The sequence below is a fragment of the Ziziphus jujuba genome, chromosome 12, assembly GCF_031755915.1.
Source record: "Ziziphus jujuba cultivar Dongzao chromosome 12, ASM3175591v1".
Classification (NCBI taxonomy): Eukaryota; Viridiplantae; Streptophyta; class Magnoliopsida; order Rosales; family Rhamnaceae; genus Ziziphus; species Ziziphus jujuba.
In genome coordinates this window covers 7,928,879-7,948,714 of record NC_083390.1, presented here as the reverse complement: position 1 = coordinate 7,948,714, position 19,836 = coordinate 7,928,879, and the positions used below count along the sequence as shown (strand labels likewise).

Genomic DNA, 19,836 nt, shown 5'->3' with positions numbered 1-19,836 from the left:
AACTAGTTCATCTATACCATCATATTCAGAATGAAGAGAAAGAGTCTGAAGATCTTGTGCCACATGGTGAAAGAATCCATAATCATGAAGCCATGGTTGAGAAGAATTTTAGTTTTTAGGAGCCAGCCCTAGGATGGAGTTTGTATGAAATGCTTGGGGAGAGAAATATTACGGCATTGGTGGTGGTTGCTGTTGTTTTGTCATGAATGTCCACTGCTGTTTAAGTAGAGAGAAAAAAACAGAAAACAGACATAATGGCCTTGTTGAGTACAAAGCTGATAGAGGCCTTTATATCCACTAGAAGAAGAATAGTTTTGTCATCTAGGCTATGAGCGAGGATTCATAGGTTTGGAAATATAATAAGAGTAGAAAGGATGGAACCTGTTTGCCATGTTTGCACTAATAGGTGAGTCAATTAGTTTACTCTCATGCTATTTGATACAGTTTGAGTGTTCAAAAATTATTTCATACAACTCTTCAAAGCTAAGTGGATTATCATTTGGTTGAGAAGCAGCCGAAATACTCTCATATTCAAATGACAAGACATTAAGTATATAAAGAGTAAGATCATCATCTATCACGGGGTAAATTAAAGTGAGGTCATCAGCCATTGTCTTCACATCATTCAAATATTCCAAAACTGGCCATGAGCCTTGAGACCTGATGAGTTGCTCTCATAAATGAAGAACCCAAGATCTCAAAGGTTTAGCAAAAGCTAATGTAAGTTTCTGCCAAGCTTCCTTTAATGTTTCTGTGGTTGAAACAAAATGATGAATCTCTAATGATAAAGAAGCAAGAAGAGCGCCAAGAAGTAATGAGTCTTGGCGAATCCAAAAGAGATAGTCTGGATTAGAAGATTTGTCAGGAAGAGTTCGAGAAGGACAAGGAAGATTGCCATCAATAAACTCGTATATGTCATGTCATAACCGATGAGAAAAGCATCAAACTACTTCTTCCAAGGAAAATAGGTTATTTCAATAAGTTTTAATTGGGCTTAGGTACTAACATTTATGACCACAAGAGTACGATTAGTGAATAGTATTTTGGTAGTAATTGGTTTAGGTGCAGCAGCAATGGATCCTTTGGAGATTGGTGTTGTTTGATTAGACATGTACTGAAAAGAGCAAAAAAAAAAAAAGAAAAAAAGAAAAAAATCTTAGTGGAGTAAACTGTGCTCTGATACCATATAAGGGATTGCAAAATATGAAAAGCTCGCATCTTATTATTAAAGTAAAAATAGTATATATACAGCTTGATATAAGAGTAATAGATAAGTACATGATAAGATGAGCCTAACAAATGATACAACCATATCTATACAAACGGTAAAACAACTTTTAAGATAATACAGCTACATTATTTTATCCTTAAACTGTTTGCAACAATCAAATTGAAAATCAACATTAAAACCAGATGATAACTAAACCTCCCAAACCCTAACCAAATCCCCAAACCAAAATAAGTAACATAGAGTAAGAGAGCTATCTCAAGGAATGTAAGATTATGAAAGCCAGTTACCAATTCAAACAAGTGGTTCTAAGAGTAATGGGCATTAAATTAATCTAAAACCCAGCTTCAAAAAGGTTCTTGGAGGAAAATCAACAAGCTCCTCTTTGGCCATTTGCCTCAAAAGGAGCTCATTTTTCCAAAATAAAAATATTGAAAAGTAAAGATAATTCTATTTTTTTTAAAATATAATAATATGTATATTGAGGATAGAAATAATTTTTAAATTTCATTTCATATAAAATTAAAGAATAAACAGTAGTACTAGGAATATCAAATAAATATATTAAAATGTATATCAAATATTATATATTAATATTTTATTTGTTAATATATTATTAGAATGCATAAATAAATTTTTAAAAAGATAATTATAATTAAATATAAACTAAATAAATATTGATATATAATATTTAATATAAATCAAATAAAGGAATTAAGGCGGCCATAACAGTTTTATCTGGCAAGAACGCCACCTGGAAGCGTTATTAATTTAGCATCGGTCTTGAAAGGGAATTGGTCAATTTATTAGAGCTGAATGACAAAATCAATAAACAATAACAATAAAAATCATTCGTGTTTCATTAATATATTTATATATATAAACCACTAAAGATTCTATTATGTGGATATTTATATATTTTTATAATGCAAATAATTTTAAAAATAATAATTTTTTAATAAATTATTATCATTATTTGTATTTGTTGTAATAGTATTGACAATAAATTTTTAAAAAATTATTATTTTTTAAAATGTCTACAAAATAAAAATATTCGAAAGTCCATTGGATTCTATAAATCACGACACATCGTGAACCACGTGTATATTTCAATCTTAAATAAATACTACAATTCCTAGTTGATTGGTTCCTATAGGGTAGAAGTCAAAGATAGCTTTCTGATGTATTGGATTGCTACTTAATGAATTAATTATATATTTTTTAAAACTACACGTTACATTTTCTTAAAAAAGAAAAAAAACATAACCATTTTATAATGTGTGTATATTAATAAATATATTTATTTGGGTAACGATGTCTCGCATTGGTAGTTGGAGATCTAGGACATCTATGCATTATCATTATTATTTATTATTAACGTGTGGCTTGTTTTAGTGATATAAAAATAAAACGTTATGCTTGACAGTTTGAGTCAGTTTCAGCAACCAAAAAAAAAAAACAAGGAGTTTGAGTCAGTTTTGGACCGGCAGGTCGTTTTATTATTATTTTTTTCCTGATCGACAAGTACTCTTCTTTTTAGAAATTAAATTACATTGACGGTCATTCTATTTTATTCTTTTTAAATTTAACAAAAAAAGACAATTCATTTTTCTTTTCGCATTTCTAAAAAAAAAAAAAAAAAAAAAAATCATTTTTGTTGCAAATATCACTTATTTTTTGTACATATATATTTTATAATTTCACAAATGAATTAAATGTTTAAATTTACTAATATAAGTTAGATAAAAATGTGATTTTATAGAGATGAAATATTCCAAAAAAAAAAAAATCTGTAAATAGGGAAGACTGCAACAACATGGAAACGTAAGGGAGCTTTTTCTATAATTTCTGAAAATACAAAGGTATTAATTTTATTTTATTTTTTATATTAAGATGGGGATTTCAATTCAGATTTTGGCCACTAAGCTATCCCTGCAAACAAGTATCCACATGAAATTTTTGTATTTTTAAAATGCAGAAGCATTTTCTAAAAAAAAAAAAAATGCGGAAGCATTAAACTTTCACTTTATATTATACTATTTCTTTTTTATTTTTTTTTCTGTCAAATATATTATACTATTTACCCATTTGTTTCTTTTTTTTTTTGGAAAACATATTATACTTTTTAACTCAATACTTAATTATTATTATTATTATTGTGTTGGACCCTTTTGCAGTGTTAGTATCTAGAAATATCTTTATTTGTCATACATTTTTTTTTTTTTACTTTTTGCTTTCAAGCTCCGATAAAGATCATTTTTATATATGATCCCGATGTTGCTTAACTGTAATCAAATAAAATTATGCCCATTAATTTGTAGAAGGGTTTTTCTTGAGAATTCACATCTCTCACCTACTGCGATTAGATAATTAATGTAGTTTATGTCTAATATTCAATACCATGTAACGGTTGAATTCATTCAGCAACAAAATATATATAATAATAGTACATAAATAAAGTAAAACATATATATATATATATATATATATGTTTTGAAATAATGGTTGAACTCAACGGTCACTTTCCTAACTGACGTGTAAAATGGGAACCAATGTCCATATTTCTTAATAAGTCCTCCCAAAAAAAATAAATAAATAAATAAAAATTTAATGTGAGTCCATTAAAGATGGGTGATCCATTCTTTTAATGAAGACCAATTTTGAAAGGCACAAATATTCCTACTTTGTGGACGAACGCCATTTTGATTCAACTACTCAACCAAAAAGTCAAGCATATAATAATTAATACTCCCCACAACTCTGTCTTCTACCTTATATATATAAATTTCCATGGCTCTTTCATTAATAAAAGCAAATTTCTAATTTGAGATATAGTCGACGGAAAGGGTATGGAACAGCTTTGCTAGCAAGAAAAATGAGTGCCTTTTCAGACCCTGTAACAATTTCCTCAAGCTTTCTTGCCCTTTCTATTGTACTAATTCTTATCAAGATTTTTCATATATTATGGTGGGTTCCTAGTCGCATACAGTATTTGTTAGGTTCACAAGGGATCAAAGGCCCTTCTTACAGATTTATTTATGGAAACACAAAAGAAATTATGGGCATGAAAAAGGAAGCCATGGCCACACCTATGAGTTTATCATCGCATGCTGTACTCTCCAAAGTGCTGCCTCATATGGACTCATGGATCAACATATATGGTAATATCATATGGTTTTTAATTCGTTTAATATATGTTTCTTTTTGTATTTTTCTTCATAATTTATTAGTATGGATTTATATTTGGAATTATTATATGAAAAAACAATAATTTTTGTCATTAAGATGTCTTCGAAATAATATATAATATATATTTACTAAAATTCTGACCACTTTTAATACTTTCTTGATAGGAAGAAATCATATCCAATGGTATGGATCTCGAGCGCAATTAATTGTGGCGGAACCAGAGTTGATCAAAGAGATATTTAATAATAGAGACAGAATGTATCCAAAAATTGAGATGCCAGCTTTTATCAAGAAAATGTTAGGAGATGGTCTTGTGAGCACTGAAAGTGGAAAATGGTCGAAATTGCGAAAACTGGCCGATTACGCCTTTCATGGAGAGAGCTTAAAAGTAAGCTCTAGTTAGCTTTACTATTTATTACTATTACAACCAGTATCTATTGGTGATGTTTTTATTAATTTGGACATATAGCTGTTTGGGATGTAAAATATTATTGGGTCAAACTTAAAATAATTCAATTATGCATTCAATGTGTAACATGAGCCTATTTTGAATATGAAAATTAGACAGAATTATTTTAAGTCTGGACCAATCAAATTTAATTAATTTTAAAATAGTTTAATTGTTTGGATTGAGTTTGAAATAATCAATTCAATCCAAATTAGTTCCACATTTCAAACAGGCCATAAATATTCTTAATCAATCATCAACAGGCTCAAGATTTGAACAAAATGGTGCTTTTTTTAACATTATGCTAGAGTTACTTGCTTCTACAACTTTTCAAAAATCATACCTGTTGCAATTTGCAAGTGGAATGCAATCCGTGTCATGTGTTTAACATTCAAAATATAAGTTGAGACACTCATACATATGAAGGAGTAATTTTTTTCTTTATTAGTTTGTTAAGTTTTTAGTTTTATTTTTTGTTTTATTTTATTTTTTAAAATTTTTTTCTCTTTTTAAGCCATGAAGGAGTGCTAAAGCAACCAAACCATTAATTATAGGCCTTTTGAAAGGGTGATGATTTTTTTTTTTTTTTGGTCGCATAAATGTCCAATGAACTTTGTTTGATACTGCACTTTACCCTCTAATATATTGAATTACCACTAAATTGTGAAACTCTGCTCCCTAGACTACTTAAATAGTGAAATTTATCCCAATTTTTTAAATTCCACCAGGTTGCTCCTTTCTTAACTTCTCTCAATGCCTCACTATTGCATTTTACATGCTTTTTAAATGTATGATAAACACTATTTTACATTAGTCAAGAGGAATGTAATACTAATTCAACATATCAAAGGTGAAGTGAAGGAAAAAAAAAAACAAAAAAAACAAAAAAAACAAAAAACAAAAAACTTTAGGGAAATTTTGTTCTTGTTGTTAAACTATGAGACAAAGGGGTGAAAAAAAATAATTATAATTATAGGCCATTAAAGCTTTAACATTCTAAGACAAAAAGTGGTATTTGAATAGTAATTGACTAATTAATGAAGGAAAACAAAGGAGTAATGATGGTACTAATTATGCTAATTTGTATGATGGTCTTGTTTTACAGAGTATGGTTCCTGAAATGATCTCCAGTGCTGAACTGATGCTAGAAAGGTGGAAACTATATGAAGGCAAAGAGATTGAGGTCTACGAAGAATTTAGAATATTGACTTCGGAAGTGATTTCTAGAACAGCATTTGGTAGCAGTTACCTGAAAGGAAAGGACATTTTTGATATGTTAACGAGGTTGGTTTCATTAGCTTCAAAAAATGCTTACAAATTTCTGTTCCCGGGCATCAGGTAAGTACCTTATTAAATAATTAACACATAGAATTTGAAAATTATGACTACCTTTGTCTCATGTCAATTTATCATCATACATATCCATTTTGCAGCAAGTTTTACAGAACCAGTGATGTGATTGAATCGGACATGCTTGTGAAAAAAATACGCAAGTGCATAATTGAAATAATCAAGGAAAGAGAATACAAGGTAAAAAGTGGAGAAGAAGACAATTTTGGGAGCGATTTTTTTGGTTTACTTTTGAAGGCTCATCATGATACCAACTATAACCAGAGAATTTCAGTGGACGATTTGGTTGATGAGTGCAAAACATTTTACCTTGCTGGACAAGATACCACTAACACATTATTAGCCTGGACAATGTTTCTTCTAGCAACACATACAGATTGGCAAGAGAAAGCAAGAGCAGAGGTGCTCAACCTATTTGGCCGTAGTGGAAATCCAAATCCAGATGGTATCTCAAAATTAAAAATAGTAAGTACTTCAAAAACTCAAAGTAGAAAATCTTTAAATCCCAAATTTTTTTTTTCTTAAATTTTAATTTAATGGCAGATGGGCATGATCATCAATGAATCTCTAAGATTATACCCTCCAGTGGTTGCCAATGGAAGAAAAGTTGCAAAGGAAGTTAGATTAGGAAAGTTCATACTTCCATCTAATTTGAATTTGATCGTCTCAACTTTAGCAATTCATCATGACCCTCAAATATGGGGGAAAGATGTTCATCAGTTTAAACCAGAGAGGTTCTCAGGGGGAGTTGCTGAGGCTACTAAGAACAACCTGGCTACATTTCTTCCCTTTGGAATGGGACCGCGAAATTGTGTGGGAAACAACTTTGCTATCACTGAAGCAAAGATCACTCTTTCCATGATTCTTCAGCGCTACAGCTTCACTCTTTCTCCAGCTTATGTCCATTTGCCCATTTATTCTCTTACAATTCGTCCAAAACATGGAATTCAAGTAATACTTCATCCACTGTAATTATAGGGTAGCAAAGTTCAATTTTCATATTACTTGCATTTGGTGGCTGTTGCGCTTAGCTGTGTTTGCTTAGTTCTGAAAATTGAAAGACTGGATCATTAATATTACTCTGCTTATCAATTAGCTAATCCATTTTTTTTTTTAATGGATGAAAATTAGCTATATATATATATATATATATGAGAGCTTTTACTATGCATACCGGTCGTATACCGACTGCATCCAAAACTGATGTTTTTTAGAGAAAAAAAAAATCAGTTTTACTATATATGCTGTGTACATATATACAAAATGCTGATGCTCGTCGATTTTGGGTGCCATCATCATCCTAGAATTACCCTATATATATGTATCATTCATTCTAACCGAAAACCAAAATATATATATATATATATATAAATCCACGGCAACTGCAAGTAACCTCAATAAATAGGTTGAAAAATCTAGCGGCCCATATATGATGCAATTAGCCTGTTGGAGTCCAAATTTCTTGGGAGAGTCCAATTAAGAATTAACTTTATAGATAAGCTTAACTACAATTAACTGATATCTTACTATTGAAACAAATATTTGGTACAATATCAAGCTTTTCTAAATGTAATGGTATTCATTTTTTTTTTTTTTTTGGGGTCAAAATTCGTGGTACTTTGTTTGTAACTAATAGTTTGAAAGGAAATGTGTAATTTACTTTTCAATATGTTTTTATTTCAAATTCTACTGGTAGAACTATCTAATGAAATAAAGATAAATTGATCAAAACTTTTATACAGTTAGATGTTCTTGAGGTTAAATTAAAACAAAATTCAAATGTGAGAAAAATTTATTATAGTTTTGACAAACATATGGAAAGTCAGGGGCGGATAAAGAGTTGGGGCCATAATTTATAGTTTTCTAAAACAAATTACTATATAGCATTATTCATTATTAACAATGCAAATATTTGCTAACATAAAAAACTCTTTTAAGTTGATTTTACAATAATTTTGTATAATTCTCTATAAATATAATTTAGATGAAATCTTATTTTTATTTTTTAAAAATCACATGAGTTCTATGTTTATGATCAACTACTCTAATATAAATAACAATGTTAGAGAATTTATTTATTCAGCGAAATGAAAATACCAACAAAAATCAACTATTAAAATACAAAGGTATTAATCAAATTAAAAGATTACACTAATATAAAAGACGTAAAAAAATCATTAATTAATAATAAACTAGAAAACGAACAAATCCAAATGGAATATAAAAGTTCCAATAACTATTAACTAAATTAAATATTAACTAATCATTTTTATGAAAGTAATAAATATAAAAATAAGAATACTTTTCATTACTTACTTCTTTTAACTTTTTTCTTTTTTTAAGAAACATCGGCGTCAATGCATCCTAAATTATACACATTTTGATATCTTATATCCTGAATTTTACTTTTTAGGCATTTTATAACCTGAACTTTTCTTTTCCTTACATTATTTCATCTTCTTCCCTTTTTATGTTAACTTTTTAGTAGACATGTCACATGGTTAGAACATGGGATTAAAAATAAAGATGCAAAGTAATTATATATAGTTTATGATGCAAAATGCATAAGAGATAAAAAAATTTAAATAATCGCTATTTATTTTATAAAATATCTATTTATGTTTTAAAATTTAAATAATAATTTTTACATAATATAAAGATTCTTAAAAAAAAAAAAAGACCCATAAAAAAAAAGATAAGCTATTTATAAAATATAAAAAAAAGTGGAAAATTATTATCATAAAATATATTATTTTTATTTAATACATGATTTTTATATTGATATTTATATTTATTATTTAGGAAAAAGATACCTATAAAATTGTCTAATATATATATATATATATATTTAAATTTTTACTTTTCAAATTTATTGGTTTTTATTTATTTTTTTTAAGGATATCTTCTTATGCAAAGATTATGCTTATTTTTGAAAGATTTCATTCTTAATTTTTTTATTTTTATTTTTTGGTACAAGCTTCTTTAAAATATAATGGTATTATTTAATATTTTTTATATTTAAATTAGTTTTTTTATTTCAATTTTTTTGCATTTTGTACCTTAAACTATTGTACTTTACACCCTTATTTAAATCAAACCATATATATATTATATCCAAACTATATATCTATATATATAATGCACTATCATGCCCAAAATCATTTAAAAATATAGTCAATCACAAATATTATTGATGCTTATTCCTACTCCTTGGTAAGGTTGCTTCCAGACTCAATACAAGGTTTTATAAAATAATAAAATATTCTTCAAACTCCAACAACTAAATCAAAAACATTGGTATATATGAAATATTTTAAAATAATTTATACATCTATAAAATTACATAAATTAGATACTAAATGGTTTAATTATGCTGCAACTCCTTAGGATCTGAAATCCAAAATTGATATTTTTCACCCAAAGGCCAATTTTACAAAATTAAACCTTCCAATGGACCTATCAATAACTAGTTACACTAATTCAATTCTAAATTTGTCCAATTTGATCAAATTTTATCCAAATACAGTCCAATTTTATCTGGTATTTAACGAAATGATCCAAAAATGAAAAATTAACAAATAATGCCAATAATTTATAAATTTTATATCAACGGAAAACTTAAGAGACAAGGGATACATTTTTGTACTCACTTTGGTCCAAAAGTACCATCGGTGGCCCAAAAAACTAGTAGGAAAACTCAGCAAAACTTCCTATTAATAAATCTCTCAAACTGTGAGAAATCTTGGCAAACAAAGCATGGAAATGGATTTAGAGGGTTATAAAAGGAAGGGAGGAGAGAGGGTAGATGTGCATGGATTGGCTTGAAAAGGCCAAAATTTCGGCCATTGTTGAAGACCCGTGACGATGTCGTTGTAAACTCGTCTTCCCGCTCCGTGCTTATCTGGTGAAGTTAGGCCACAAAATTTTAAGGTTCTGTTAATGGTGGGATGGGCTTCCTACAGTGGCCGAAAAAGGAAAAAAATGGCAACCCGTTTGGTGTTCAAATGGGTTCGAGTTGACTCAATTTGGATCCTTAGGTCTGGAAGAGGTTTTTCAAGTTTGGGGGACAAAACAGGTATTTTGGAATTTGTTCATTATTGGACACGCTTCCCAATACTTATATAGGGCCTTGAGTCACTAGGAGACAAAAATTTAAGATTAGTTTGGATATTGATATAATATTGATATTTAAAACTTTCCAAAACCATAATTTTTTATTAGTAGCTTAGAACTTGGCATGATACTAGTCTATGAACTCGTATTAACAAACTCTACACAATGGTACATTAGTTAAAAATAGATATTGACTATAGAAAGGGTCAACATGGGATACACGTACGATCTACTTAGTCAAACTCGATCAAACTTGTATAAGGAAGGGTATTTTGGTTCGAGTTGTTACATTATAGTGCATTGATACTAATATATTTTTTTATTATTTTTTGGGTCAAATTGCTTCTTTTAATTTAAAAGTTATCACAAATCATTTTTTTTTATTTGGAAGTATTCACCATTGTTTTTAATAATGTCTTAAAAAGACATTTTATAAGTTTTCTCTATCATATTTAACTTATAGAGTTTGTAATTAAGGAAACACTTATTGAAAATAATTATACAGTGTGTAGATTAGTCAACATATAATTAAGGGGGCCAAATATATATTTGAATGATTTTTTAAAAATTAAAAAGCTTATGAAGTAGGTAAATAAGTTAATTCTGTAAGTAAGGGGCCAATAAATATTTATATAATATATAAAAGATGAATAGTCAGTGAAAATATGTCACTTATCATCATAACATTCTCTTAAATTCCCTCCAAAATTATCAATAAGAACAATTCATCTCTCTTTCTTTTTATTATTTATGGCCCCTATCAATATGTTAACTAGTACCAAATGGAAAGACCATAAGATTTTTTTATCTTTAATTGGTTGTATAAAAAATATATATATTTTTTTATTAGGACAAAAATATTAAAGTAATAAATAGGATAAAAATATAATATTATATTTGTAAAATAATAAATTAAAATGTACCTCCATATATAACATATTTTAAATATTTTTGCATATACATATGTAAATATATAGAAAATAATAAAGATATTTCTTATTTGAACAAAAGAAATTACATAAATAATATAATTTTATTTTATTAGTGGAAAAAATTTAAAATATCATTTTCAAAATATAATTGTTAAATATAACAAAATAAGATTTATATTCAAAATAAATTATTATATTTTATTTTATTTGATATATTTTTTTGGTTATATCCAAAAATATATATTTTTATTATTTATAATATTTTATATGACGTTTGATTAAGAGCATATTGATTAGGACAAAAATATTAAAGTGTATAATGAAGATAAAAATATAATATTATATTTATAAAATAATAAATTAATGTATATCTCCATATATAATGTATTTTAAATATTTTTACATATACAACGTGATTATATGAAAAATAATAAAAATATATCCTTATTTAGACATATGAAAATGGCATAAATAATATAATTTTCTTTTATTAGTGGAAAAAATTGAAATATCATTTTCAGAATATAATTGTTAAACATGGTAAAGTAATATTTATATTTAAAATAAATTATTATTGTATTTTATTTTATTTATCAAATATGTCAAATGCATTTGATTATATATTAGTAAGTGACACATTCCTGTTATTTAAAATTTTGGTACTCAATATTTTAGTGGTTTTCTTTTTTTCCATATTTTTGTTTTGGTTATTAGAAATTTATTTGTTTTTTATTATTTAATTTCAATTTATTTCTTTTTATAGATCTTAATTATGATCATCTAAATCATAAGGATGGACGTGAAGGATGCAATGAATTTTTGGTTGAAGTTGAAAAAGCTAAATCAAAATATACTGTGAAAATTGATCAAAAAGAACAAAAAAATTTTGAAAGAGATTCCTCACTAATTATTAATTCACCTTTATGTATCAAATTTTACAAAATGATTGAGGACAAAAATATAAAAAGAAAAAGACATAAAAGTTTATTTAGGGTAAGGATATGTAAGAAAGAACGATACAATCGCTTTGGCAGTGAGGTGGTACCAGAACTTTCGGACTTCGAAGCAACTGCATTAAACAAGAAGCAATTTACGACGATTAAATGTTTATCCCAGGCAATATAGTTTTTTTTTTCCTTATTATGTTTCATTCTTTTGTTTTAGTCTTTCATATTTAAAAAATAATATTTTAACTTTTATTTGGATTGAAATAAAAAATAATTATTTTTATTTTAGTTACAATTTTGTTTTTTTTTATATTTTCAATTTACTTAAAAAATAAAATTTTAAGTAATGTAACTGAAGCTATCGATGGCATTATTCCTTCTTGTATTGTTTTAGTGTCCCAACTCAAGTTTGAAACTAAAATAATATAAGAAAAACTATTCAATGAATCGCATTATAATAGTTTGCACTTCCTTTAATGCTTTGCATTAGTGAGTATGCAATTTTACTTAGATATAATAAAATGTAGGTTAATAAAATGAAATTTCATTAATGCTTAATAGCAATTAATCTTGTAAACACAAATCTCCTTTGCAACATAAACCCAAAATCCTATTTCTTTTCTATCCAAAAACCGACAAGTAAACCAAACATCTTTCTGTAATTAGATTCTTATGGTGTTGCCAATTTTTTATTTTTATTTTTTATTTTTGGGTGTAAACATTATGCTGCAAAACGATAATGAATATCAAAACTCAATTTGAATTCCTTTTCATAACCCAGCTAATCTAAAAAGCCCAAAAATAAATATTTTTGTTTCAATTTCCAATCCCATTTCCTAAAATATAATTATAATAAAAAATATTTAAAAATATTTTATAATCTATATATTGATATATTTATGGTTTTGTTACATTTATTTTATTGGTAAATAATAAGATTTTATATACAGTAATTAATAATGATATTGGTATCTTTATTTGTATAATCTATATGTTAATATCTTTATTGCTTTGTCATATTTATTTAATTATAAAATAATAAATTACCTTACAAGGTATAATATATATATATATATATATAACCATAAATTAAGTACTTTACAAGGTAAAAAGTAAATAATAGTAATAATAATAATAATAATAATAATAATAATAAAGGTAATTATATTGCATTATAAGGATTTAATGTTGACATATTAATTACTTGTAAAGAATAAAAAAGAAAAAGAAAAAAGATAGTTAGAATAAAAAAATTACAAAAAGATTTATAATCTATATATTAATATATTTGTTAAGTTGTTATATTTATTTTATTGTAAAATAAGAAAAGATGTTTTATAGGATAATTAATAATTAGATTTTATATGCTAATACATATATATATATATATATGGATATGTAATAAATGGAATTTCAATATCATAATATATAAGATTTCAATAATAAAATTGATCTCCTTGTTTAATCTTTTGAAAGTATGTGTAATCATAAATAAATTATCTTATAAGGTAAAAATGTGTTCATATGGTAAATTATAATAATAATAAATATAATTAAGTTACAGTATGAGGATTTAATATAGGCAAATTAATTATTTCAAAGAAGCAAAAAAAATAGAATTGTATTCGAATTTCATAGATAGAAAATATTATATAAATAAATTTAAATTAAAAAAAATAGAATTGCATTCGAATTTCATAGATAGAAAATATTATATAAATAAATTTAAATTTGAATTTAAATTCCATAGATGGTAAAAATTAGATAGGTAAACACTTTTGAATGTGAACTTCATAATTGAATAGTATTATATAGAGAGGTCATATTTTCAGTTTTTAATAAACTTTTACAATATAAATTGAAAAAATAAAATTCAGGTCTAAATAATACATAATAATAATAAAATTTTTAAATAAGTTTTCAAATATGGCCAGATAGGTTGATTTTATCAACCAGATCAACTCTAACAACACGTAATGGATGTTCGAAATTCAAGTTCTAAAACTTTCGAAGGTCCTAAGATTTAATGATAAATTAAAAATTAGTAGTGTTGAAATGGTTTTATGGATGAACATGTTTTTTTTTTTTTTAATAATTTTCATCACATATTAACAATATATTTGATATCATTATTATTATTATTATTTGGTATATCTAATTTCTATTTATTTCTATTATACTATTTCAGATTATTTTAAATTATTTTTTTATAACAAATAATACATATGGTATAATTTAAGATTTTGTATGTAAATGTGAATGTAATATATAATAGCATCAAAGCTTAAATATTATTTTTAATTTTATTCTTATACTTTATGGGTTTATAATAATAATATTATTATTATCACAAAGCATTCAAATGGTTAACTTTTATTTTAAGTTTTTTAGACGATTGATTATAATTCTTTTTCGTAACTTATTATCAAAACAACGTGTTTCAATTATATATTGTGTGCATCGCACATGTCTATAACTAGTTAAAAACATTTTTAAATAAATGGGACATAATATTTTGTTTATGCATGTAGGTCGTCATTTCAGATTTTTTTTGTTTCAACTGCTCAATTATTATACAACTCTAGTGCAAGATAATGACGGAAGGGTGTTGGAGAAATAAGCGAGTCAACAAAAGAAGACGAACCTGGAATAATAACAAGTCATATATGTTCTCCAAACTGATATAAAATTCCAAAGTACCATATACATAAATGTTCAAATTAGTAAAAGAGAAATATGTGTTTTTCCATGGTACTAAACAATACTAAATTATTTATTAAATAATATATATTAATATATTATTAGTTGATATATTAATATTATGCAATTATGGATTAAATGAACCTTTAAATTTATAAATAAATAAAATAACAAGCCAATGAAATCTTATGTATCATTTGCCACTTCATTTGGTATATAAATTTAATAAACAATTTGGTCAATCACTCTGATAATTATTGTTATTTTCTCAAGATAAAATTTCATTTAGACCCCTTTAATTTGTCATAATTATATTTAAATCTACACTTTTGAAAAATTGCTATTAATATCCATTTAGTTTTATGTATCTATCAAAACAAACTTATTTGTCAATTTTTATCAATTATTTTTTAAAAACCAAATAAAAGTTTGCAATTAGTTCTTTATGTCTCTATAACATCATAAAACTATAATTTTAGCCTTTAACTATTGAAATTAATAGGTAAAAGTTGTCATATAAAAAATTAATAATAATTTTTTCAAAACTGGGGGTTAAATTGTAGTTAATGAAAAATGAAGGGTCTAAATGAAATATTTCAATTTTAGGGGGGGAAAAAGCAAATTTTTTTGTTTTTTTGTTTTTGGGCAGAGTCTTCTAGGTATCCAAATCGAGAGGAATATTACGGTGTGGATGGTCCGCATACGGACCATGGGTATTGACGACTGTTTTTAAAAAAACCGTCGTCAATATTCATACACAAAAATAAGTATTGACGATGGTTTTTCAAAAATTATCGTCAATACTCACAGTCCGGATGCTGACCATCTGCATTATAGACACAACCAAAACCAAATGGTTATCATATCTAAGGGCTGGGTGTTAACGGCCTTGTCGGTGTCTTCTAAGTCCGATTCCGTGATTCGAATAATTTCCACATTCGGCATCACAAATCCCTCTCAAGTTTGTCTCTACGAAGTAATATTTTCTTTCCTTTGCTCAATTGAGTGTAATGCTACTCATCAGGGACGGTCCTAAAAAATGTTCCTCCTTAAGTAAAATGGAGATGTCACGACGATTCCCCAAAATATTTATTTGTTAGCAATCAAAATAATATTTTATTTAATCCTTTGTCTTCTTTTTTTCGTGTTTTTTTGTTTTTTTGTTTATAAGACATGCTAGTTGTGGTTTTGAATTAAAAAGAAAAAAGAAAAAAAGAAAGCTAGCCCTTGTTTTATTTGGATGATCAAAGTGTTGAAGTATACATAGATAACTATATAATCATAGACCCATCTCCAATAATCTCAAGATTTTATTTGAGAAAGAAATTGTATTTAACACCATCTTACAGTGTCTCCAATAGTTGTTATTGTTGTAATTTACTCTCTATATGATATAAAAATTATCAGTTTTTGATATTTAGAAATTTAATGATTATTCTTTAACAACACTTTTAAAAAGACTATTAATTAATTACTTTATTGTGTTAATATTTTTTAGTTCTTTAGAAAATTTCAAGGAAATAACTAATGACAGTTGTACTATTTGAGGAGTTCTAAAAGGTGTGATACATATTGAGGACAAACCCAAAGTGGTTAAAAATGTAATTCGCCATTAATTTTGTCAGGACCCATTCAAAATCCCTCACCGAATCCCTAAATAAGGCCTGATCCCAGGAAAATCCTATTGAACCCTCCAATGGAAAATTCGGCAGTATCTCCCCTAAGGGTTGGACTTATCATAAAATTTCCTACACAAAACACACTTCTAACAATACCTCCTAATTCCTCCTATCTTACTACAATTTATTTCCACAAATTTGCAGCACTTCATAATAAGCAAGAAACTAGTGCATTATTAAATAAATAGTCATTCAAAGTAATATAGAGAGCATCAAGTATCACAATGAGTATGAATTTAATACAATAAAGAGATGGAAAGAAACAATACAAGGCAAAAGGAAAAGAAAGAAGAAACTCCTCGGAAGACGACACAAACTAAGAAGTCAAGCTCACTGGACTATCACATCTACCAAACCTAAGCCTATGGGAATGGATTTAAAAACGTGAATGCTAGTCATCTCAATGAGTGACCCAATCTACTATATAATAATAATAATAATCATCATCATCATTACCATAATAATAATATGATACACTTGATTGATTAATAATAACTAAACAAATAAATAATAATTAGTTGAAAAATAATATATTCTCTCAAAACTCTCACAGTTCACTCAGTTGGAAAGCTTTCCCTTTTTAAAACGTTTTCACAAAAGCTAGTATTTATATACCCCAAAAATCAAGAAAATCCATAGAATACAAATAATTTGGAATTTAAAATTTTATGTTGGAAATACTTTAAAAACAATTTATTAAATTTAGAATAAAATATCATAAGGTAAAATAAAATCATAATTAAACTTGTACCAGAGAAATTTGACATAAAACAAAATTAAACTCAATATATATAATTTATAAAATTTATTAATTAAATCAATGAAATAATAAATAATAGAGGAATTATTATAATTAGTTTAAAATACCTCAATTTGCATACGCAATAGAATACAATAAATTTCATGTTAAAATCCCACATTAAAACAATAATGAAAACATGAATAAATACATTTAAATAAGTAGAATAAATCACTCAAATAAAAAAATATTTAAATCAATTTAAAATATCTATTTGAAATAAATGGTTAAAATACAATAGAATTTATTTTAAAACATCAAATCAATTTAAATAGTAAAATCGTGGTAAAATGCATTTTTAAAGCATTAATTGAAATAAATGATAAAAACACCATTAAATACATTTTAATTTTAAATACTCTTTTAAAACATCCTTATTTTGAAAATTGTATCAAGAAAATCACTTGATGCACCAAACTATATACCAATGTTGTTTGACGGTACCCAACATCATAAGCACCACCTAACAGGGAAGTTAAAGAGAGAAACCGGCATACGGTCGTTTAGCGTCCCAAGCGCTGCTGCTATCAGTCATTCTGGCCATGGAGGGGGCAATTGATACTCACTGTGCATTATATCCTGCCAGCCCTCCAATCCAATGGCATCCACAGGACAATCCTATAAACCTGCGTGCTAATCATATTCACATATACAATACAGAAAATAAGTACTGTATGATGTATTTAAAAATTAGTAAAATCATATATTTTTTAAATCTTAAAATCTCATAAACACCACTTTTAAAATCCATTAATCCACATTTTCTTTAGACCATCGTCATAATTCCATCACTTAAAATCCATCAATGTAAATCCATGAATTTCAAATCCATGAATTTAAATAAATACACAAAATTTCCAATGGCATAAAACAAGATCCATAAATATTTAAATGCATAAATATATTTTTGAAACATAACAATTTAAACAATATTTTTCTCAAATCCTCAAAATCAATTTAAATCAAAGATATCCTTAAAACCACGTAAAATTTATGCATAGTTAAATTTCACAATTCATCAATGCATAATAAATTTAAAATAAATAATTTCTTTCAAATCCGTTATCAAGAATAATATTAAAACCACATGAAATTCATATATTATTAAAATCATATAAAAAACATTTATTATGCATCATAAATTCAATAATAAACATAACAATAATTAATAAGAATTTAAAATCATAATCCTTTTAAATTTCCAAATATATTTTCGGCAACAATACATATATTAAAATTATCATAAATTGGCAATATAAATTTAGATAACAATTTTATTAAATCTCCAGTGCATAAAATATATTTTTCAAATAACCAATTAACACAAAATATATAATTATCAACCCAAAAAATTTTTGAAGGTGAGTCACTAACCTCGAGCGCAGGAAATCAATCAAGATCCTCCATGGGATCGATCCTACGACTCACATGTGCTCTTAAAATATCAATGATACACAAAAGCGATTAAATTAATATTTTCATCGAGTATTTTATGCACGACTACCCGAGGGAGCTAACACAACGTTAATCAAAATTTACAAATGATATACCAAAACAAAGCTTACAATGCGAGGATTACAAATTAAGTCTTACCTTCCGGATATCGGACTTGTTGTGGGTGAAATTTCACTTGAAAGGTCTCGGAATTAATGTCCACAAATCTCATAATCCGTCAAGAATTGAGGGAAAAGGACCCCTGATATGGACTCAGGGGGGTCAAATTAGTGGGAGAGGATATATGGGTTCATTGGAAACTTGTCGGAATCAAATTTCACCGTGACCCATTGTACCCACTGGGAAAGGTCACTACTGGCAACGTGTCCGATGACTAATCGTTGTGATTTTTGGTGGGCAGGTAGATCAAAGGATGTGTAAGGTCACTATTGACAGCATGTCCGATGACCAATCGTTGTGATTTTTGGTGGGCAGGTAGATCAAGGATGCATAAGCCAATGGGACCGACGGTGTCAAATATGGTTGGCTAGTTTAGGAGAAGTTGACGGTGGAAAGAAATGGCATGGCTGACAGAAAAAGCCCCGATCTAGGCCTGGCGGCAGTCGGTTGGCCCTGGGTTTTGGGTGGCTGGCTAGAAATGAAGGGAGGGTGGTTGTGGTCCAGCACGTGTTGACAGAAAGTGGCCAGAGGATGGTTAATCGGAAGTGGCCGATTCTCACTTTCTTTCCTCTTTCTCTCTCTTCTCTCCCTCCTTCTCTCACCTCTCACCTCTCTCCACATTAGCCATTTTCACCAATTAAAAAGCCACCTATGGGTGCCACTATGCACTCATGGGTTTGGCTAAGAGATGACACATGGCATGGCACTGTACACACGGTTTACACCCACGCGATTAAACATAAATTATACTATATTTGAAAAAATTTGCAGGTCCATAACTTCCTAACCAAATGTCAACATTAAGTTTATCACTAATCTATGAACTCGTATCGATGA

The 19,836-nt window shown here is 27.1% G+C and overlaps 1 protein-coding gene across 1 annotated transcript; it reads left to right on the top strand.

Annotated features, from left to right (window-relative positions):
- The first annotated feature begins 4,027 nt into the window (after positions 1-4,027).
- Positions 4,028-7,305, top strand: LOC107422002 (cytochrome P450 CYP749A22-like). The gene is made up of 5 exons (XM_060813232.1): positions 4,028-4,389; positions 4,582-4,805; positions 5,971-6,203; positions 6,299-6,680; positions 6,759-7,305. Exons 1-5 carry the CDS (start codon positions 4,104-4,106, stop codon positions 7,185-7,187), a joined length of 1,554 nt encoding a protein of 517 aa, XP_060669215.1. The 5' UTR covers positions 4,028-4,103; the 3' UTR covers positions 7,188-7,305.
- Positions 7,306-19,836: the final 12,531 nt, after the last annotated feature.

Coding starts and splice junctions, on each gene's coding strand:
- LOC107422002 (XM_060813232.1), top strand. CDS start 4,104: ATGAGTGCCTTTTCAGACCCTGTAACAATTTCCTCAAGCTTTCTTGCC. Junction 4,390..4,581: donor CTCATGGATCAACATATATG/GTAATATCATAT, acceptor CTTTCTTGATAG/GAAGAAATCATATCCAATGG. Junction 6,681..6,758: donor GTATCTCAAAATTAAAAATA/GTAAGTACTTCA, acceptor ATTTAATGGCAG/ATGGGCATGATCATCAATGA.